The following is a 24,781-nucleotide window of genomic DNA, read 5'->3' as shown; positions in this document are numbered from 1 at the left end:
GTACCTGGACCGCTTATATTTACATATTTAACTAACTCAACGGGCCGAGCAGTAACGCGAACGCGGGCCGAATAATCTAGAATATGTTAATTCAGCACGAGGTGCATACCATCGCTTTGAATTAGCGCGAACACTTCTACGCGATTACTGTGCACGGTCAATGTCGACGCATAGGATTATGCTACCCAGTGTCTTTGTCCTCCATCCATATTTCCTTTTCTATTCTTGATTTTGTGTCCCTTGCCACTGCCGGTGGCAGCTGTTTCTCTTGAACAATTTCAAATAGTTATGGTGGTTGGTCATAGTATTTATCGACCGAGTGTTCTGCATTACCTACAAAGCAAACTACCTTATCTACAGAATGTTCTACGTTGCCAACAGAGCAACAAGTGTTATTTATACAATGTTCTATTTTATCGAATCATAATTTCAAGGGGAATACACATATGATTACTATTTTAGGATATTTTAGATTTATACTATTTAGACTGTTTACTATTTTAGATTATTATTATTTACGATACTATCCTGCTACTATTGCACACAATTCTTATAATATCGTCAGGCATATAATTTTACTGCAAATATTTTCTAAATCAGTAACTGGATGCTTCCGAAACTCTATACGATTACCTTCAGTATATCTAGTAGAACCAGTGACAACCTATGACAATTATTATTAACTGAACAGCACACCTAGCTGACCACCCACCTAGACCACCCACCATTCTTCATTATCGATCTGGCAACTGGATCGTCGTCAAGATCCGAATCGCGCCATCCATCATTTTTTCTCGTTATCCTGCCACGATGACAGATCTGTCACACAATCATGGTCGACGACTGCTCGTCGACGGGCCAGTATAATCGAGTGAACGCTTGCGACGAGGGTCTGTCAAGCTGAAACGGAGTTAAGGTCGCTTAACGCTAAGGGCTTTGTAACCTAAAATCCACAGCCAAAGTTTGGCGCCACTTGGCAACAGTTGTCCTCGGATCACGAAGGCCATCTAAGGTCTCGAGAGATCCTCCAACGGCTGCTAGTTCTTCTGAGTGCGCTTCAGTGTTGTTGTCAGTGTGCCGTGGAATATGCGAAAGCGACACTCCTCTCATACCTGAGGAGTTCTCGTTTAACTCTTTAGCCCGCTGCCCAACTTCGTTCCCCTGCCGCTAATGGACGTGATCGATGGGCTTCCTGAACTACTTTCGGACCACGGTCTGGGTTTGGTCTATTTCCTCTATTTGCGCCATCAGGATAGATTTTTCCTGCTCTAGATTTTCGACCAGAGAACGTCCAGAATTTTGATTCCAAACTTTCAGTTGAACTTTTCGGAGGGTTATAGTTTGTGGAAGGAAAGCATTCGTTTTGGTCTTTTCATGGTTTTCTAAAGTCTCAGGTTTTAAAAGTATAGCGCCGAGAGAGTTATATGGTGACATTGAAATAATTTTTGTGGAACTTTGACTTTGATTTTGAAACTGAAATCTCTGTGTGCTTTAAGACTACATGACAAACATTAGGGGCTTTGGTTAATTTGCACATAGGGATAATAATATTTGTTTATACTTTTTTTTGAAATTTTAAGACTATGTTTAGTTTCGAATTTTATAATACTAATCGGATAATTTGTTTCCGCGTGTTTCAGGCAATGGAAATTTAGAGCTGTTCGATAGTGAGAGCGGACCGGACCTCACACTATCACCTCAGACCTTCACGTCAACGGCAGAGGCCTTCATCAATGACAATAGCGATAGTCTCGGTGTTCCAGGAGACAACGATACGGGTGAGTCCAACCTTCAATCGTAAGATACTTCCTAAAGCGACTTTAGGACTTTATGTTTTATTAAAACCCAAATGGTTTGGAAAGTATTTGATTTATATAATGTATTTATAGATATTTATGTTAATGTGTCAACCATAACTACGCTGACAAGTGTATCCTGTTATTAAAAAGTAAATCCTAAAGTCTTTTAATGAAAAACCATTTGCTTGATGCTTCTTTAGTACCTTGTCTGACCATAGCTTGACCTATTCTACTTAATCTCAAACGTAACAGCTCCAAAATAATTCGATTCATAAAAATCTCTAACGACAATTCCAAAATATTGTTTATATTTAAAAATGACGATAAAAAACAGTGAGTTTACATATAATATACAGTTCCATAATCAGTTGTAAAAATTGAAGCTGGAAATTAATTAAATCGTACATCTGAAATATGCATTCCATCGAAAAGAGTATTTTAAATATAAATTGTGTTTTGAAACTAAAATTGAAAATACATGTGTCGTTAAAAAAAGTAATGTCGAAAGTTATTCCTTGTATGTACAAATCAATTATCACTGAAGCGACGTTTATGTCAACCTAGTATTCGATTTAAGTAGAATTTACCTCGTATACATCAGACACGTAACAGATTTCAATAATACGAATTTCATAATGGTTACCAAAGTAGTAGCGCGAGTTACTGTACTTCAACATTCACTGAAATTTAATAAATAAAAACCATAAAGGGTTCCAAGAGACCAACAATATTTTAGAATCCTCAAAAGAATACAACTTTAATACAACTTTTTAATACGCCCCGTGTTCCAGAAACGGGAACCGCGATTTTTAATACGTTAATACACCGAATAATACAACGAAATCTTATTTGTCCATTACTATAACGAAGTGGAAAGCGATTGGATCCTCCCCTTTTGTGCTCGCGCATCCATTTGCCCTATTAAATTCATCTCAGGCGAATCGCTCGCTCGCTCGCGAATCGCTGAAAATCTCGCGCGTTTTAATCCCGAAACCGTTTCTGACCGACTTTCAACTTAATTGGCCGAAAGGGCATAGGACGCCGATCGTTTAGCGTCGTTAGGCGAAGGAGCCCGTGAGCAATGCATCAATGACGCAGAGTTACAACTAGTTCGAACATGTCGGCTCAGGCCATTTCCGTGCTCATGCCACCGGTACATAATACTCATTGTTTCCTGCGAGTACAAGGGAACCGTTCCAGTCGTACAACGACTATAAAACGTCCGCCATTGTTTCCCGCGGACAGGCTGCATGATAATCAAGTCGCCTTTCTCGAAGGGCTTGATGCTTTAATCGAGATACGAACGTCTTAACTGTACCTCGTATTTCTGTTAGAAAACGTGCTGTACATTCGTTAATTGCAGGTAGGAAATATAAAGGTGTGCAGGGGAAAGTGTGCATTAAATAATAATGCAATTTGAATCAATTTTCAAATATTTTCAAAGGCGTGTATTCATGTAGTCAAATATTTTAATACTTATACGCAACCGTTTAAGAAAAAAAGTACAGTAGCTGTGAAAATAAATAAAATTCACTGTAATAATTCCTGTCGTGAAATAATCTTTACGATACATAATATTCATTGTGATGACCGAAGAAACGACTGAAGAATTCTTGAAATAGAAAACTTTTTAAAATAAATAATATTTATTGGAATAATTCATGGCATAAGGTAACTTTGAAATGGGTATGATTCACTGTAATGGCCTATATATTAATTCAATAAAATAATGTAATTAACCAATTCGTAACGTTCTGAACATTTGTATTCATATGAAGAAAAACTGAGAAATAATTAAACATATTCCTCCATGAATAATAAAACAATAAAATTCGAACTAATCGTACGTGTAAAACGAGAATTACTTATACTGCTCATCGAGTCTTGCTTTTTATATTTGCTATCACTATTTTCCATCCACGTAATGACCGTTATCGTAACAAGTTGCGACATGGAAAAAAGTTGAAAAAAAAAAAGGAACGCAGCGAACCCTTCATCGCGATGCGTAATTGCAACGGAATGCAGCTGCATCGCGCAACCTTTCATCCCCCGACGCGTGAATCACGCGTAGCCGAGCAAACGAGCGTCCTGGCCAAAAAAAAATATCGGATTTCAAGGGTCGAGCCAACGGCCGCGTGCCGTGCTCGATTGCCAAAAGCGTGTTGTTCGCTTGGCCGTGTCAGACCTGGTACTTTGATATGTTTTCCCTCGATATACGGACATCCTAATTGCCGTCGCGTGTTTAACAGGGGTTGCTTCCTCGAGAAAATGAGGGTTTTACGGAAGGAAAATACAAGGGGTAACTGGGCTAATGATCCACGGATGACTGGCTCGATCCGCCCACTATTCATCGAGCATCTTCATCCGATACTAATCGACGACTCGAATTTTTGTAAAAAATGATGCTCTTCTCCATCCTTTATTTTTCATAGCGTAGGAGATTTATTTTGTTTTATTTAGTCCACTTGAATTTGTTTAATAAATGGTACTCTTCTCCATGCTTTATATTTAATAACGTAGATTTATTTTATTTTATTTATTCGACGGCTCGAATTTTTGTAAGAGATGGTATTCTTCTCCATCCCTTATTTTTAATACGGTAGATTTGTTCCATTTTATTTATTGTAATTGTTGTAGGAAAGGAGTGGAGGCAAATGTGTATAAGATTCTGTAGTTATAATGTGTTCAGATTGGTCTAAAGTTATGTTTAAAATTATTTTTCTGTGCATATGTAAAAAATTGGATTTTCTTCATTGATTTTACTACTACATGTAATTAGAATATACATCTATTTTTTCTTGTCCTTTCCGCTTAAATTGCACCACGAGAAGAAAGATACCCTATGCGAATGTTTCAATCAGTATCAGTACAAGTACGAACCCTTTAAAATCCAACTCAACGTAAATTATTTTCCATCTAGAGAAACAACTTTCTACCACTCCATCCTAATCCGACACAAAGGTCTTTCATCCATACATCCTGTAATTAATTTCTAATCACTCCCATCGCTGAACACGAACGACCTCTCCAATAAATTTTCACGATGAAATTGAAAATTCTTTGACCGATTACTAGCAGATGATGATGACCCCCTCTCTCCCTTCCGTCAACGAAACCGAGTTAGCAGCTTCGATCCACGCGCCAGGAAAATTCAAACGCTCGCGGTAAGGCGTAACTTTTGCGTGGGCGTAAGTTCATTACAACAATTTCGTGAAACTCGTGATGACGGCGGGGGGGAAAGTTCGAAGCCGCAGCCGTAGGGCGGTCGCGCGCTGCGCGTCTATGAATAAATTTCGCCATGACGATATGTCATTTGCATATTACCTGGTGCGCGACGGTCGAACCTTCGCCGCGTCGAGTCTCGTGTCAGGGTTGACCGAGTCGGGACGTTTGACTCGGGGAGAGTTATGAGGAAGGGTGTCGGTGTTTCTCTCTATCGATCTCTGCACGTTTACACCTGAAAACTCTTCTCTTACACCTTGTAGGGATTGGCACAATTTTACTAAAATAACGGACGACCAATAGAAATTACCTTAATAGGGTTTAAAAATGTCTGGAGGAACGTAGAAGTATTTTAATAAATATTATTATTATTAGAAAGATATTTTCCTGAAAGTTTCCTTAAGTTTAGAAAGTACTAACAAGTAGTCATTACCATTTTTATTATATTTATTTTATACTCACTGTCAAAGATCCTGTATGCAGTTCCAAGAATTCCAATGCAAAACATATTCCATTAAGAAAGTTTCTCTTAAAGAAAATAACAATAATAATCTAATATTATTCATCGATAGTCGAAGTATTCCACATGCCACTACATATTTCCTTTTTTCGTCTTTCGCACTCGAGTATAACCCAGAAAAGCCACGTATATAAACTGCGAAACATGCAAACGTACCACGACGTGTGTCCCGATGCGAAAAACAGTGCATTTTGATTTTCACAGTCACGCACCGAGATTCCCAGCGACGAGCGCAAGATTATTCTGTCGCATATCGTGTAATACAATTTTTACAGTTACGGAAGAACGTTTCGCTGGCTGGGATAATAAAACCCTGCGACGAAATGTTTAATTTATTTTTAGTTTTCATGATGAGATTTGCACCATAGTTTAGGGAAAAAATTAAAAATAAAAAGCATATAACAAAAGCAGATACTTTATTAATGTATATTTTGTCCATGGATAAATATACGATTAGAAATGATTGATTAATGTATATAAATGTTAATATTCACGTGTTTTATTAATGACTGTCAGGAAGAAGTCAATTTTGTTGGATATTATTAAATAACATTTTCATGTGTATTTTATGAGTCGAGGTTGGAAGAATAATAGATTTTATATTTTACGTTTTGTTTCTACTGTTTCACAATTTTGAAGAACGTATAATGCACGTTTTATGCACTTAATTATGCTGTTTGTATTAAGAGAAACGATTAATAACATAAAAATCTAACTCACTGGAGATATACGTATATTCAATTATAAAAAATTCTAATTCTGAGTCAACCAAACACATAATAACAAAATTTTAATAAAAAATCAGCCCGATCGGAAGATATTCCATTTTCTTAACCCCAACCGGTCCAAGTGATCACGCCCAAAATTGATCACGAACTGTTAAAAGTGTTTAAATTCAGATTCGGTAAATAGTTCGAAAGTACAGATAAACTAGAAAATTGAATATCGGTTGGCGCGGGGGATAAGTTGAATACTTCTTCTCCCGGAGTTATTACGGAACCGTTTGATGGAGCACTCGGATGGCCGAAGTTTGGATAATGGTGGTTCTACCGTAATAGTCGGACGGGATAACTGATTTCCTAAAATTCAAAGTGGAACGAGCGGAGGAAAGTTTCCGCGGGTGCTCGAACTCCGTAAAAATCCGATCGCTCCGGGTAGCCCAGGGGTTGAATCGAGCTTCCGAACGCGTCCTTCAAGATCCATTAAACGATTCCGCGAAAATGCCTCGGCAAACAGGCCAGACGGTAAAAGTATTCCGTCGTGTACCCGTATTAAATTCTACGAAACGCCCGGACGACTCGTAATAAGACATCAGACTGGCACGCGGACGTCACCCGGGAGGGACGGAAGCCGCCCCCGAAGGCTCGGAAGAAAAAATACGGGGGAATCGTTGTAGACAGAGGAATATTGCATTCTTGTGTCGAAGCAATTACTCGCGAGGAGGTATCGTTCCTCTCGCGTCGCCTTTACAGCGGAAACTTTCCGACGAAGAAAGAAGGAAGAAGAAAAGTACAGGGGAGGAAGACAGAGAAAGAGAGTGACCACTTTTCCACCACTATGGAATACTCGAGGTAAAGGATCGTATCTAGGACTTCTCGTTTACCTTTAGTCGTTCCTCTTTTTTCCACTCTGTCTTTTGGACCGCCACTCGCTCCGGTCTCCAAAGGACTTCATTTCTGGTTTTAAGGGGCTATTCTGCCTTCGAATGCTGAAAATTGTGAAATTCTCAAGAATTTTTCCTGACGGAATTAACAAAGGCACGAGTGGACATCTTTGCCGGTTGATTTATTTACGTTTGGACTTACGGGTAGTATTTTAATGTGATATTTGTGTTAATTTATGTACTGTAAAAGATAATTTTAATTAATAACACATAAAGGGAGCTTCATAAGTCAAATTCAACGATACTTTAGACACTTCTTAATACTTAATTCTCGTGTAACCTAAATTTCACAGAAAAATGGAATATGTACTCATACGCCTTTATCATGGAACATATCTAATTGGAATAAACAATGACATTTGCTAATTCCTAAAAACATCCGAAAAACGCGTTAAGCATACGTTACACTACATGTAGTTTATATGTACATTAATATATAAATTTATATGCAATATTTCCATGCAAAACATGTAAAATGTGTTGTCCTTATACATCGATGACACTGGTTACACCACTTGAATATTTAACGTATAATAAAAATCACATTCAATATTCCTTTTTTGTCGTGTGAATATCATAAATAAAATAAATAGATAACATAACCGTGTTTATAACGAGCACAGAATAAAATTCCGCGATATAAGTCGTCTTTGAATTCAAGACCAACTGGAGTTCATCGACAAACGAGCCAAAGTGTAACTTTCCCCTATAGGTGGACACCTGAAAATAATAGACGGCAGGCGAGGCGCCAACGAGAAGCCCACCGAACTTAATATCGAGCCTGAAAGAGTGAACAATAGTGAAAAATCAATCGGCTGCGAGGAGATATCGAGACGCGTCTCGCTGGGAAGTTCCATTAAAACCGCCGTTCCACGCTGGCTGCTCCTGAAACTGACACCTTGAAAAGAGAGCGTCGTTGCAGTTTCGAGCGCAGAGGCGGCAAGGAAAACAACGAAGCAGAATCGAACCTGAATCGCACCCCCGCGACGTGAACCGAGGGTGGAAACACCCCCGTCAAGCGGAATGAAGTCGCACGGAAAAGCCAGTTAACGGAAATAACAATTCTTTCTCGGGTTTCGCGACATCAAAATGCACCGAAAAAGCCGTGGAACGTGGAAAACAGGACGTTTCGTTCTTAGATGGGGTGCTTTCAGAATATTTCCCAAGGAAGTTTGTATTTTAACTTGGCTATTCGTTAACTTTACTACTGTTCTTTAAATGTTCGTGTGAACAAACACTGGTTCGTGAAAGAATCGTTAGTATAGTTTTTGTAGGACGGTTTTGTGGGTTAATATGTTTTATATTGAATCAAAGATATTCCTTCTTTTTATCAACAATTTTTAAGAACCTCCACACTGTACAAGGTGTAACAAAAAAATCACGCGTAAAACATACGCTAGAAGAATGTCCACTGCGTAATGTTATACGAAAAATACGAAACCAACTAACTACAGCGAAGACCAGCTTAAAACACAAAAAATGCGTATCATAAATTTTTCTGATTTATTAATGATACACACTTGTGCGCAGGATTCAAACGTTGGCCCCATTAGCTCGGAAAATATTAAAGCAGTACGAGTTCCCGAAACCACCCTAATTTCGAAAGATCTCGCAGAAACTGCTGCCTTGTTACGTGGGGCGTGGGTTGATTTTCGAGACGATGGACGAGGGATCAATTACGGGGAAGTCATAAACATTCCGCGTAACCCAATCGCGGACGCATGTAGCGCGTTGAAGCTTTACGGGAGGCGCCACGGGATCGTTTTAACCTTAGGTTTATTGCTTGATATGATTGATCCTGTAGCGTGTGCTGTTGGCCCAATTCGAGCGAGATATTGACTACCTTGCTGCTGCGGTGTGGCCTCTTTTAATTCTGCAATGTGTAACTTCAAGAAAGAAACTTTAAATAGAAATTATATCCTTGCTCTTTTGCTCTAGATATTTGAATGAAATAAGGTAAAATTGAATATATATATTTTTTGTTAAAGAGCAGTAGTTTGTCTTCTGGATAATTATATTTTTGGAATGTCCTAAGTAAATCTTGAAAGGTGATTTAAGTTTTAATAGAAAAAATTGAATGCGCTTCTTTCCTTTTTTTTTATATTTCAAGAAGAAGAATCAAGAAGAATGTTTTACTTGGTTATTAATATTGCAGAATACAATAGTTTATATCTTAATTTCAATGATTCAAATTAAACAAATTCTTTATACAACTTACTATACCTTAACTGTAGATACATAATTCTTTATGAATTTCTAACCAACATGGTATATTATATTCACCATATTCAGTTTGCAACTATGTGTATTGAAGAGGAATAGAAAAAAGGAATTGTGAAAATTTTACAATTCCAATAACTAAAATCTTCAATTTCAATTTTTATAAAACTGTACCAATCGAATAGATCATTTATTCGGGTCACGTAACGTCCTGTAGGGGGTGGATGTAAATTACAGGAAAACTCGAGAATTTTTAATTCCTCACGTACTGCCCGGGAACCTCAGAAGTACGTTCGGGAAAAGGGTTAAGCAGATAGTATTTCCCCTGCCACTGTTCCGTGTCCACTCGGTTTTATCGCGTTGTTTACTTCTCAGGCCACGGACACGGAATGCAAAGAACGTTGTTACTGGACGAGAAGGTTTGCTATTCATAAAACACGTCGAATTGGCTGTTGATGTAATGCGCGGGAGGAATATCAGTAGATCTCGTTGCGAAGAGTCCGGAAGTCGCGTCGTAAAAACTTGGCACGATTTCATCTTGGTCAGGAAAGCCAAGAAGGGCAGAGAAGAAGCGAAGATTTTTACGATTCTATCGAACCTTTACCATGTACCTTTACCGCCAGATATACCGAGGATGTTATAATTAATTTTCTGAAAAGTCACCAACACTTGTATATTTATGAAGTGTTCAGAAACGAAGAGATTTTCTGTTCTAACATTTTTTTATTGTACCTTTGGTGAGTGGAGAATATTTTGGAAATGTGTGGACAAAAAATTATATAGTTGAGGGAGGAGTATGAAGTTTCATTTACACTAATAAACTAATTAAAATGTAAGCATATTGGACAATATCACGTAATGTATTACAAGTAAAAATTATAAATATATATACATATATCGTCCCCTTCATTGTGAAGCACCCTGTAAACAATTCTTGCTACGCACAATCCTAGTCAAATATTTTGCGCCCAATAGGAGCGTATCGACAAATAGTCACAGCCGACACGTAATCCCACAAAATACGCTAGAATCGACACGGTCACATCACTCCGAGCGACCAGGTACCGTCAATAAACCGCTGTCTTCCATCCGAGACGTATTTGTCCCCCGTATCAGCGTCAATACCGAGCCCGTGATTAAACTGAGAGCTCATTTACCACGGAAATTTTCCGCATCGACGAAAAAAAAATTTCGACATCCTGTTCACGATCAATGTCGAGAGTCCGCGGCTGGAAATAGTCGTTTCGCGGTGACTGGAACACGCGGACCAATCAAATCCATCATTTTTCGCACGCTAATGGCATTACTTCCGGTGCCACGTCCGTGACGCACACATGGTGACCCAGGTATTTTTATGAACTTTTTATTAATCGAAAGGGAATCATATTACGTGGTGAATGGCGATTTTATTAGGCTTTGTGGGTGAAAAGTGAATGAAAGTTTTGGATGATAAAGGAATTTTTAATTGAATCGCTTATGTAAAAATGCTGCTTTGGGATTAGTGTTATAACCATGTGGGAACAGAGATTTTCGAAAGCATTTACGTTAAGCTCATGTACATACAGTCTGTCCCATAAATATTCGTTCGTTATCTTCAAATAAATTGTTCATTATAAATATAAAATTGTGTACAATTTATTAGTGTGCATATTTATAACGAAACATTTTTTCGAAAACATCAAACCTATCGTTTAATTTACAAAAATTCTTTACATTAACTACTCTTACGTTACGGACTCATCCTGAGTTCCTTTACGCTAAGGACACATATACATTAGTAGTCCCTCTACATGAAGGACTCCTTTGCGGTCAGATATCTTCTACATAAAGGACTCCTCTGTGTTCAGACATCTTCTACATTACGAGCCCATCCACGTCAAGAGTTCATCTATGTCAAGGACTTATACGAAATGATTCTCTACGATAAAAGTTCTTCTATGATACAAATTAAAAATTAAAAATTCTTAAATATCAGGATGTCCTTTATGTTAAAGACCCAACTGCGTTGAGATATCTTCTACGTTATTATCGCCTCCACGTCAAGAGTTCATCTATGTCAAGAAGTTATACGAAATGATCCTCTACGATAAACGTTCTTCTATGATACAAATTAAAAATTAAAAATTCTTAAATATCAGGATGTCCTTTATGTTAAAGACCCAACTGCGTTGAGATATCTTCTACGTTACTATCCCCTCCACGTTAAGAGTTCATCTATGTTAAGGTCTCATTCATCTGAAGAGTTCATCTACGTCAAAGTTCTTAACTATTAGGACCTCCTCTATGACAAAGAACCCTACTACATTAAGATATCTTTTACATTACAACCCGTCTACGTTAAACGTGTCCCTGCCTTAAGAACCCATCTACCTCGAAAGTGTTACTCCGAACTGTAACACAACCCCTCCAAAGGTTTAATCTTTGAGAATCAAAGAGACGAGCAAATCTATCCTAATATTTTCGAATCCCTGCTATCGTGACCGGTTTTTCGCCTCGCCTCTCTCGTTCCAGTCCCTCCCGCTTGCTTTTTCATCCCCCCTCCCGTCCAACGAGCGAAGAGAAATCACTTTGCCGTCAGGGTCCTCCGAGACTCCGCGCTTTCAAACGCATCGGGATTACGTTGGAACTTATGGATTCCTTATCCAATCTCTCGAACTACCACTCAGCGCTCTCCCCTCTCCGCAACCCCCCTTCTCCCTTCCACCCACGCTCGTAAAAGCTCGAACGTAATGAGAGGGCGAGATCGTTCAGCGTCGACGCAGCTGTCGCGACGCTCGCAGCCTCTGGTGAAATTGTTGCGACAAATGGAGAGACCGTTTCGGTGGAGTTCGGTTTTCGCGTTCATGCTCGCCTCGTCTCGTCCCTAATAGATGAACTTCGACGCAGCAGCGACGAATGAATACGTCGATCCGAGGAGGTAATCTCTCCGACCCCTCTTTTCGCTGTCACGTTTAACAATTAGGTATCCGCTGGAGCGACATAGAATTCAAGGTGGCGCGTCTGGCTGGCTGCGCCGCGGCTTATACGATTGCGCAGTGAATGTTTCAGGTGTTCGCGACTTTCGCCGGAGCTTTGTACGCTAGCTTCCGACGTAAATATCCTAGCAACTTGGTCACGGTTCAAAATTCACGGCTCTCCTTTGAACGAGTAGGATGCAACTTAGGTTAGGGGATGCAGGGATTACGGTTGGGGGTGGGGGTGGGTTGGAGTTTGATTATTTTGGAAATTGGAAGTTTCGGGGATAAAATTTTCGAGTTAATAGAGTATTTTTTACGGGACTTTGAAAGAGAAGTGTGTCGAAATATAGTCTTGAGGGTTTAGAAACAACAATGCACGGATTTATGTCACGTGAAGCTATGATTAATATTTATTAGGATGTAAAGGTGTCCCATAGGTGCAAAATGATTCTATTTTATACCTTAATAATTGCCGTTCATTCCACAAATCGATTAACTCTGAAATAAATTATTTATTATTCAGTGGCTAAACAAATTTTGTCGTTCAATGGTGTTAATCTTTATCATTCAGGAAAGTTATTATAGATATAACAAGTTATGGCTATACCGAGTGCTTTGACACTTAAATTTAAAATTTTTCAAAAATTGGAGTTAATCGAATTGTGCAGTGAAATTATGCTTCCAGAATTCATTACTAAATTGTATTATATGAACCTGGTGATTAGCTGATGTTTTAATAAATTATGAAAGGTCATTGAATCTCCTCCATGCAGCCAGAAATTGAGGAACTATTGCTAGATGTTATGCCCTCCTTCAAAATATAGGTGACGGACCTTCAAGTAACCCTGAGCTTTTTAGAAATCTCATTTGGTGACACAGTCACCACAGTCTGTAGGCCTCTGACAAATGTCTCTCCGATACTTGATGGCTTGACATATCCTCGAAACAACATCCAGAAGAAACAGGTGACGATATTTCCAGGTCAATTTGGAGTGCCATCAACAATTGCCAAAACACAATCTTAACCAGCGCAACAAATCGAAGGAGTCCTGTAACATTTCCCCTAACACAAATGAAATTCTCAACATGTACCACGACCCAAGAGGACTCCTCGCGCATCAGCGTCTCCACACAACCGCCTAGCCTCGCGTAATCGACCAGACGTTTAGCATAAAGTCAAAAGGCATCGTCCTGGATCGAATCGTTTCTTTTCCAAGTGTTCCGTCGACTTTCAGCGTGCCCCGGGGCGTTAATTCGCCTCGTAATCCATAAACTTCCGGAATTCCCTCGACCCGTGGCGCTTCCTATCTCGCTTCTGGCCCGTAAACAGCGTCGTAGAATGCTCGTCGGAGGACAACGGAGCCCCGGAGGTGTCGGAACGAAGGGCCAAGGGAACGGAAGGAACGCCGGCGAACGCTGAAGAGCCAGGGGAGAGGTGATGTCGGCGTAATGATAGGGAGAGAGCGGAGAAAGTGCGAGAGAGAACGAGAGAGAACGAGAGAGGTCGATGGTACAACCTCGTTGGCTCTAATGCGGGCTATTCAGCTCCCACAATGCACTAGTAATACGATTTCACCGTCTCCCCGACATCCACCGAGTCGTCCACAGGCGCAGATGTTGCGGACGTGTGCGTGCGAGACGCAACACGTGCGCACCTGCGCGGACACACTCGTGAGGATTTTACAGGCGGACGCCATTATTCGCACGGATGGGGATGTCGAAGTTTGCATTCGTTGCCTGATGAAAAGAAGTATGTCGACGAGGGGTGTTCGACGACTGGGAAATTCGGAAATATTTGTAATTTGAACGGGGATTTTTGTTTTGTTTTGGTAATGAAAGGGAGATGGAAGTACCTCTTTAGAGAAAGGGGGAAATTGGTATTGCAAATATCTGCGGGGATGTAAAGGATTTCGAAACAGAGTTGAATGGTTTTTGGCAAGCTATCGTGTGGGAAAAATGGATTTTCATGGAAAAAGAGTTTTGATGGGACGTGTCTCTTTTTATTTATTTTTTAATGGGCTTGTATTATGTTGGTTCTCTCTGTGTTTAATTTTGTATTCGATCTATTTCATTCATTTTTTTGTACATTGAAATAATTTTTATTTCCAATTCATCCCGAATTAAATTTTCTCATTTTATACATGCACATCAGTTACAGTAACGAATTCTAGAGATTATAATGTAACAATACAAATTCTAGCTACAATATAGCTACAGGTAACTTAATATTTTAATAACATCAATCTCAATTTGAAAAAGGTGTTTTATATAATATTTTTGACAAAGGATTATTATTTTATTCTGAAATCGATAGTACAACGAAAAATTACCTAAATGAATTATATAAAATAAATTGTACAAGTGAATTGCACAAAGAAATTGAACAGTATAAATTGTGCAAATAAATTGTGAACATACGTTATACAAATACACTGTACGAACAATTGCACAAGTAAATTGTAGAAATAAATAGAACGAATAAATTATGCATATAAAACGAACAAACAAATATTATAAATAAACTGCACAAATAAGCTGCAGAAATAAAACCGCTTAAATGAGTATGAAATATTTTCATTGTCCAACAAAAGAATGACCGCACATAATATATTAGTTATAATTTTTAATTAATCATGAAATAATTCTTAACTCATAGCAATTGTATTTCTCCTCATATATATTTAATCAGGCAACCGAATTAAATTTGTTCTTAGTAAAATTACACCGTAACGAGTAATTCTGTAATAAAGGAAGTTTTTATTCGTAAACCTACTGAGAATTTCGAGATATCGATTTGCAATTATGAAGCGAGTTATTGGATATCGAATACTTTGGAGTACGTGCATATAGTCCCATTTCTTTGTTCGCCGTTCACGGGTCCGGCTTTGCATATTGGTTTTTCCGTCAGTCACGTGACATTTATTAATTCCTTCTAGGCTGGGAAAAATTAGGTCCAGCTAGTCTTACAATTACATTCATTGTTTAAATTTGTCTCATAAAAGTTTCTATCGTCGCTTTGACTTTACTACCAAATTTTATAAATGTTGACACTGTTTTCGAAACCTTTGTGAATGCTGAATGAAATTTTGTTCGCTTGTGTTTTAGGGTCAGACTGCTGGTTTTCCATGCTTTTGTTTTGATCCATTTCAACTGTACATACAGTTACGTATCATAACATGACAGCGCCCCTCGTTATTCAAACGGGAAATAACGATGGAAAATAACGCACCATTGAAAAATAAATTTCATTGTTAAAAAAAAAAAATAATATCCATCGGTACGTGTTTCCGATTTCAATGTACTTTGTTGCACGTTGTCCGTTAATTCAAAAAATATTTTCCCATCAAGCTGGAATTTATTGATATGAATATATCACTACCGTGATTGCGATCGCATTACAGTTTCATCGCTATTTTTCAAACAAATGAAAAATTGAAGAGCAAATGAAACTGTGTGCTGAAAACAAATACGTATTGATTTGAATTACGTTTTCACGTTACGTACATTCTTCGTCGATAAAAAATCAACAGAGTGTACCATTTTTTTTTTTTTCATACTACGTGTAGATGACATAACGGCAGGTACAATATATTAAAGTGCAAACAAAATATTTTTCTTTTAATAAAGAACGGAACGGAACGATTTCATGAAATGTAAAAATTCGTATGTGTATTAGACGTGAGAAAATATTTTTAATACTCTATGAAAATACGGCCGTGTAACGAATATGAAAAATTCAGTGGAAAATATTATGTAACGGTTGCTGCATTGCTTTCTATGCTTCTTCATTTAATTCTTTGATTGGTGGAAGAAGAAATATTGTTTATTTTGTTAACATAATTGATTAACGCAATTTAATTGCTTTGTTGCTTTTAGATTGTCCTTATATTATTCAATTCTAATAATATTATTTATTTTTGTTACAGGTATGTATACTCTATGCAGTGCCAATAATTCTTATTGAATATTCTAGGGTAAGTGATTCAAAATTTATGACAGAATGTAACCCACGTTTTGCAATTAAAGAATCAGCAAAATGTTGCATGACAAGTACATTCATAAGATTCAAGAAACACCTACTGATACTTTTTAATTTGTATCATATCGTCGTTAAAGTGTAGTAGTCTGTCGGTAAGGCTCGATAACGTAAAATACCTAATCGATAAAACAGATCGCTCTGCCAATAACAGAACACTCTGTCGATACAACAGGTTGCCCTGCTGGTAATCTTCTCCACTCTGTCGGTAAATCCTTCAATCAATCAAGGTTCTACATGCCCAAGTCTCGTCAACAGAGTAAATTACACAACCTACAGTTTATTTTACTTTGTAACAAACCACATCTCTGATTCGAAATGTCCAAGCGCATTCAAAATCACCTCAACAGTAATACAATCATTTAAGGTGTTTCATACACACCTCCATCTATCTCTTCGTCTACTGATCACCTCCTTTCATCTTATTTGACCTAACAAATACGCATCACCGCCATCTTCCTCCCGCATTATCTTCAACATTCAACCGCAGTCGACTCCCCGATCAGCGAAAAGAATGTCCGTCGCGGGGATCCTCGCGAGGCCGCAGAGTTAATCAATACGCAGAAGCCTTTCTTTTATCGTTCCGGAGACGAAGATGAGGGGATGGAGGCAAACCTCGGTGAAAAGACTCGCAGCTGCGGAGACCAACTTAAATTGCGAGTGTCCTTTACAATGTAAGAAGGGGGGACAAGGTGGAAAGCTCGCGGAAAGTGCAGAGCGGAGTAGTTTTCTCCTCTCTTTTCCGTCTGCGCCGTCTCCCGTCAGCCGTCGTACGAACACGTGGCTTCCATCTTTCCTCCCTCGCGCGGCGTAACGAGTAAATAGGCGAAAGAACGGCCGACTCGACGCGGAACAGGAGAAGGAAGAACAGGAAGAACAGGAAGCGACGGAAGGGTGAAGAGCCTCCGAGCAAAGGAAAAGTAGCGGCTCCAGCCCGAGGACAAGAAAGAGAAGAGCGGGAAACGACGGACAGGGGGCGGCAGGATGAAGTGCATTTTAATAATCGTGGCAAAAGCGAGTGGCAGCCATCCGACGATGCTCAAAGCCATGCGAATTGCCACTACATTGCTTCCGCTCCGAAAGTGGCGGAGTATTCAAATAAGTGCCGCCCAGCTGGCTCTCTGTACGCGTGGATCCGTGAAGGAACAACCGTAAACCCTTTTTTAAAGGGAAGCAATTCGACTTGACGCGCGAAATTTGATGACAATTCTCGATATCACGTACGAACGAACCTTGAGGCTTTTGGAAAATGAGCTGCAATTATTTGCGACACTGCAGGAAGACTGTAATTAGGATGACTTCAGTTTATTTTAGTAGATTTGATTTCGTGGTGGATTGTTTGTCTATGGGTTAGTTTGGAAGATTCAGAGTGAGCCAGGTTCATTTTTTCGTATATATGAGATGGAGAAATTAATTTTGTGACCTAAGGTAAACTTACCAGTTATTTATAGAGGCAAATTAATTGAATTTTTTATTTTCTCTCAAGTATACTGTTCAAGGGAGCACATATAATGTGTTTCATTACTGTTGGTACTTTAATGTAACAGTATGGAGGTTAAATACTTCTGTTTGATCTAGAGTTAGAAATAATTGAATGTTGTGGCAGAGAATTAATTTCCGATCTTAATACTTGCAATTACACTTGCAATCTGTTAGAAGAAAAACAATAAGCAAGATTTGTGAGCTGTTGAACTTTGTATAGATAATGTCTATCAGGTTGAGAACTGAGAAGAATCGTAATTTAACGTAAAAGAAAAACGAGTGAATATTTTTAATTAAATTACAGTATTTTTACTTAAGTAATTGAATCCAAAAGTACAAATTTAATTTCTCCACCTAATAGGAAAGCTCGAAGTACTTGCAGAACTTTCTAGGTGAACGTCATTCAGCCTCGACGTGATTCTTGGTTACACAGCAAAGTATATCAACTTATATCTTCAAATAACGAGTGAATATTTTTAATTAAATTGCAGTATTTTCACTTAAATAATTGAATCCAAAAGTACAAATTTAATTTCTACACCTAATAGGAAAGCTCGAAGTACTTGCAGAACTTTCTAGGTGAACGTCATTCAGCCTCGACGTAATTCTTGGTTACAGAACAAAATATGTCAGCTTATATCACTAAACTCCCTAATTGAATTTTGTCTATAAGTCAATGGTATCCTTGACTATAACTGGGAACATCACCTGAACCCTATGCACATTCGAGCGCGTAAACACTATCTTGCGCCCCCTAGCATTGCAAATTGCCATCCAGACGTTTTTACTCGGCCATTTTCTCCCCGTGCCTGGTCCACCACCCTCGCAGCCTAATCGGCGCGAGCCGTTCCAAGGTAACGTTACGTTCCTGGATTAAATTTCTACGGGGTGCTTTCCAACCGATCGCGAACATCAAGCCGCTCCCACATGCCTCGTCGTAGCTATCGTCGCGCCATTCACGAGGGAGAAATTCGCCCTGCTGAAATTCCAATCGCCTTGCAACACACAATTCGATGGAATTAACACATCACCTAGAAAATAAGCAGCAATTTGCATTTTAATGAAACAAATCGACGTTTTGGAACAGGCCAAGGTAGGCTTAAATTGTTTGGGTGTACTCTTGGTCAACTCTTGTGTACTTGACCGGACGTTATGTGTTTATACGTAGTGGAGCAATTTTACAGTACTGTTTCTTACGTGTCTACTAGATTCTGTGTTGCTCTATGCTTTCTCCTTACTATCGGCAAATTTTTTGAGGAACATTTATCAGTTGTACCAGTTGGAGGTCACAGTATTCCAAGAAAATGGCTTTATACAGTGATTCCCTGAATATTTCTTCCAAATGTGATGGAAACAACTTCTTGCAACGCATTGGCGCATTTATCACATCCAAACCATATTCCGGTGGTCTGGGCTAGGTGCTCTACAAATGTGCGTTACAGTCGACACAATTTGAATATTTCTTGTTGAAAAAATTTGTACAGACTACTGAAATATGTATGAAAATAGGATAAAAAGTTCGACAGAATGAATTATTTTTTTCCGTGCTGAAAAAATTCACAAAAAACCGCTTTTTTTTAGACCTCCTAATTCAGGATACCCTCTTAAGTAGACTACCTTAAGTAGACCACTTATACATTTTACTGAATAAAGAATTCAAAGAAATTGTAACCAACGGTGGTGTTTAATATTTGCCAGCTTACATACAGTTTACATTAGGATACTATGAATATTTCAGGCCTCACGGAATAGTTTCACCTCTAAATTGGAAAATGGAAGCAGGTAAACATCCGCGTGCTCGCCGCCTGTGAGTATGCCAAATCGTTGGATCCGTTGCCCAACAGACGTGGCAGAGTGGCGACGATTTCACGGTACGGTTAAGAATCACTGATCTGTGCATGAGTCACGTGCGCAGCTTATATTATCACGCGGTGACCTCGACAGCCAGTACGAACAGAATTTGATACACAAGTTCTGCGTTCTAAATAGACGTAAACAGAAGCCTGTAGGGGAGAGTATGTTAATTTGTATTTTACTTTCCATTATGCACGTGAAAATAACACTGTGATTTTAATTGGTACATCAATTAACTCATTCACTGCCAACTACGAGATGTCTCCAAATTGATTGCAACTACTCAAGGGATAAGTTTTTAGTCCTTTGAGTCACAAATTATCGCAAAAAAAGATCGTAAATTTTCTTTTTAAAACGACTAATTTCATTTCACTTTTTGTTATCGAAATAATCATTAGATTACGCATCTCTATTGAACGTTGGCGCCCAAGGCAAAACGCTTTATATTTACCTAGCAGTGAATGGGTTAATATCTTCTTAACAATATTCACGATCAGCCGAGACTGATAGTTTCCAAATGGTCTGAAAATCGCGTGCAAAGGATTTTCGTACAACTCCGCTCAAAACACGCGTTTCGAAAAGAACGGGAATCACTGTCCCACACTTCCGACGCTGTCAGCGAGAGATTAAATTTATTATTTCATCCGGTTCGATCGGTGAAAGGTAAAATAAACAACGGCATTGTGGAAGCATTTAAAATGGAATTGTTAATTGGGAGGCTTCCGGTTTCGTATTATTAAATATTGCGTGGTGTGTAAATAATTCTTGGAAAGTTCAACATCGGAAATAATTGGATATTTTTAGTGGGAACGCAAATATGATTTTATAGCGCCGAATGAGAAAACTGACTGAATAAACAGTGCTCGAAATATCGAAAATCGAAACAATTTTCAGCACGGACACGGATCCAGTTCATTTTGTTCCGGGGAATATCGTTTTGCATTACACAAAACAGCGCGATGCTGTTCAACCTTTATTAGAAACTTGCACAAAAGTTTCGGGGAAAGGGGGGGGGCGGGAAGGGGGGAGGGGAAGAGATCACGCAGCGCAGAAAATTTCAATTTTTATCAGTGATAGAAGCTCGATACTGGTCCCGGTGAAAAGTTTGCGTAGAGTCAATTTTAAACAATGCATTTTTTTTCAGCGATGCGAATCCCTTTTAATTAACGAACACTCGTCTCCTGAATAGAAAACTTTTAACTGGTTTATACGATTCGACTTCGCTTCAGATCTTCTTCAAAAAATAATTTAATAAATTGTACGTACGCGTACCATGCATAATATATAAATCATACAATTTCATTTATTAGTATTCCATATTAATTCTAATAGTATATAAGTATATTTAATCAAAAAATATTTTGGGAATTATTTACACTCTCATATTTAATTTTGTTCGTCTAATTTATGATTGCACATTTATTTAATTCAATAATACCACACGGTACCATTTATTAATAAATAGCACACATTCTAATTCATACATATATTGATATTCTGTATAAATTCATATATGAATAGTCTCATTAAAATTGATAATTATTCCACAAAAGAACCACTCATTTATACGATACAGAAGTGAATATACTATTACTTAACAAACTGTTCCCCTTTACAGACAAATACGCTCTTCGCACAGTACAATTTAAAAAATATTTACTCGCAATCCCATCGGCTAAGAGCAGCTCTCGAAATTTTCACAAAGTGGACAGTAAGGATCCCCCTCCGATACTCGAAGCCCCGTAATCTGCCATAAATTCCCATAATACCCCCGTGGGGTCTTTTTCTAATTGAACTTTATTCCCGTCTATCCATTCTATTCGCTGAGTGAGTTCCCCATTCGTTGCCCGTGAAATCGAGCCGAAGATGCGAGGAACGTTAGGCCGGGCGAAACCGTTCCGCGGGCGGTTTTCCGCCGCTTCTGACTGCTCTGGATAACGAAAACGACGGTTCCGTCCCCTCCCCTCTCCGTTAGGCGGAAGTCTACGTTAAAGTTTTCCAGGAAACGAGTCGGTCCGTGGATGGTTGGAGCATCCCCCGTGAAACGATACGGTAACGACGCTCGTTTCGCCGCGACTACCGCGAAACAATCGCGCGGAACGTCTGCGCGAGACAAATTGCGCGAGTTATGGTGTACCGCTAATTTTTCTCGAGCAAAACGGGAGCGATTGTTCCGTTGGCCTTGCATCCAGCCCGCGGAAAATATCGCCACGCGCGAATTTTCACCCGCGTTTCCCTGCGCTCGAAGTATCCAAAGGATTAATGGACCACTGGGAACAAACTTTAAAGATTTATCATTTCGGTACTACGCCGCGGTGGGAAATTACGCTTGCGATGGCGGGGCTTTCTTGTCAACCGCTGTTTTTGGCTGTTTATTGTTGGTCGAATTTTTAGTTGGAGCGTAATTAGGGTGAGAAGTTTTTGGTTCCTGTTGCGGCCAGATGTGTGGAGGTTGGTGGAGTTTTTTTTCAGGGGTGGATTGGAGCAGGAGTTCGCGTAGATTTTGGCTAATGTAGGATTTGTTGGGTAACATTCATGTGGAATTAGGTTATAGGGGGGTAGTTATACTAGTTGGGAGTGATTTTGGGTACTATTGTATTGAATAATATTATTTATGTATGGATTGAAATTGATGTATGGTATTTACTATGGAGTTTTTTTTCGGGGGTGGATTGGAGCAGGAATTTTATGTATATTTGATCTCTTGTAGGATTTTCTGGGTAACAGCAATGTGGAATTAGGTTACAAGGGGTTGGTTATATCAGTTGAGAGTGATTGTGAGTACGATTTCATTGAATAGTATTATTTATGTATGGGTTAAAATCCAGTGACAAAGGATAGGTGTTTCTTTATGTTTACTTAGCTACTTGCAAAATATTTTCAGGCGGAGCTTTGTACTTCTCCCTCATATTATAACAAAAACAAAGCTGTTTATAAAATTGAAACATCAAAATTGAATTAACGAACATTCGTCTCCCGAGTAGAACATTTTTAGCCGATTTCAAAACATAATTTCATAAATTGTACGTATATGTACTAATGCATAATATATAAATCATACAATTTAATTTATTAATATTCCATATTAATTCTAAACGTATATAAGTTTATTTAATCGAAAAATATTTGGGGAATTATTCACAATCAATATTTACAATTGATCCGTTTCAATATAAATATTATAGCTGTTTGTAAAATTCAAACATCAAAATTGAAGAAAAAGGAAAAAAACAAACGAAGGTAACTATAGAAGAAATACCTAACATCTGAAAAGAACAGATTCTCAAAATTAAAGCTGTGCGCGTATAGTGTATTCACGATTAAACTATCAGCCTTACAATTTCCATCAAAAAATGAAATGTTCCTCAACCACATGTTTCGAAACGATGACAGGCCCATAATTCCATCTACTATTTTCTAAAAAAAAATAGATGGCCGTCTCCGAACGACGATTATTTCCACGTTGATTGGACGGTTGCACGATGTCCCCTTTGGCGCGTCCGCTAAACGCATTAATAGGATTTAAATCGGAAGCGGGGACGTTCCCGCGAGACAAGCGTCGGGAGGAATACCTAATTACGCGGCATTTCGCTGGACGATTTCGCCAGTGACGGATGCACGATGCATTGATATGCGGCCGCGGGCGAGAAGTAAATTGATCGAGACGGGCAACGGGTCTGGCCGACGGCTGCAATTCGACCGCGGACGAGCCTCCTATTCCGGCTTTCTCCATGACAGCCGCAGTTTCTATTATGCACGGCGACGCTCTGCACCGCGACGCGTTCCGCATCGTCGACGCACTGGCGGTACTGCAAAGGTACTGCACCGGTCCTTGAACGCAAAAATCATTTTTGTGATAAATTGTACACTTTGTTGGGCACTTTCGCAAAGGAATACAGAGATTATGAAGTATACTTATTTTTATACGAATTAAAGATTTGTTTCTTTGGCTTCTAACGTATTTTTAGGCGTTGACGATATTTGTCATCACTTTTGCCACAGAAGGTTTCTGTCCACGTACTTTTATATATTTTTTAAAATTTAATAAATAGATGGCTACGTTGACGTTATATTGCGTCATTTTTGAAACAGCTGGTTGCTGCTGACATAATTTCACATTATTCATGAACCATTCCGTATACACATCGAAGAAGAAAATTCTGAGCTCCATGTTTCTCATTGTACACCTACAAATAAATTTCTAATTTCCCAAAGTGAACATTAAACCACAACGATAATACCATAACCATAAAGAGAATTTTCTCCAATAACTATCTCCCATCAATCTACAATCATTCAAACCACCATCGGAATCAAAAACACTGTGCTCAATGCTCAAGTATACAAAAGATTGATTAAAGAGCATATTCCCTCCAAGTTATTATTCGAATTGCTTCCTACCCGATTTCTCGATAATTTATTTGATTCAAAAAACGCTCTGTTTCCACCCTTTGCATCCACGGCACGCGTCGAGCTCGATCGCGACGCCAGGGGGGAGGGGAGGGCGTCGACGACGCAGGGGGTTGCGGAAGGGGGCGAGCGGAGTCGGCAATTTAGCAAAGCGCATGCACGCGACGATGAATTTTTATTAGTCCCGTCGTATCGAACACCGCGACCGTCCGAATGAAATAACTTTTTCCAATTAGACGTACGCGACCGATTAAATGAGGGGAAATATAATATGCGCGGCGAAGTGGCGCGCATTTAATGAAACGCGGACTGCGTTTCGCGGCTCGCTCTCGGCGCGTCGCTCGCGCGAGCTGAATGGAGGGAACGGAACGAAAGTGCAATTTAAATTTTTACCCGACGTTTCCACGAAACGACCTCTCGCCACTGGCGAAACAGAATCGAGGAATTCGCGTCGCGTCATAAAAATGGGCTGAGCAGAGTTTTATAAAGCGGGGGGTCGAAGGTTGGAGGGATTGCAGTTCAATGGGGACGTGAAAAAAAATTATTTATATAAATAAACGTGGATTAGCGAAGCTTTTATTAAATATATATATATATATATTTAATTGTAGATGAAAT

At 39.0% G+C, this 24,781-nt stretch overlaps 1 protein-coding gene across 1 annotated transcript in view; it reads left to right on the top strand.

The window, feature by feature from the left end:
- The window catches only part of LOC128893749 (fez family zinc finger protein erm-like), a 317,960-nt gene that overhangs the window by 202,046 nt on the left and 91,133 nt on the right, over positions 1–24,781 (top strand). Inside the window, exon 5 of the mRNA XM_054154957.1 lies at positions 1,641–1,778. Within this exon, the coding sequence (XP_054010932.1) occupies positions 1,641–1,778 (138 nt within the window). The remainder of the gene's footprint in view (positions 1–1,640; positions 1,779–24,781) is intronic.

This window comes from Hylaeus anthracinus, unplaced genomic scaffold (genome assembly GCF_026225885.1).
Source record: "Hylaeus anthracinus isolate JK02 unplaced genomic scaffold, UHH_iyHylAnth1.0_haploid 3, whole genome shotgun sequence".
In the NCBI taxonomy this organism is placed as follows: Eukaryota; Metazoa; Arthropoda; class Insecta; order Hymenoptera; family Colletidae; genus Hylaeus; species Hylaeus anthracinus.
This window is presented reverse-complemented; position numbering and strand designations above follow the sequence as displayed.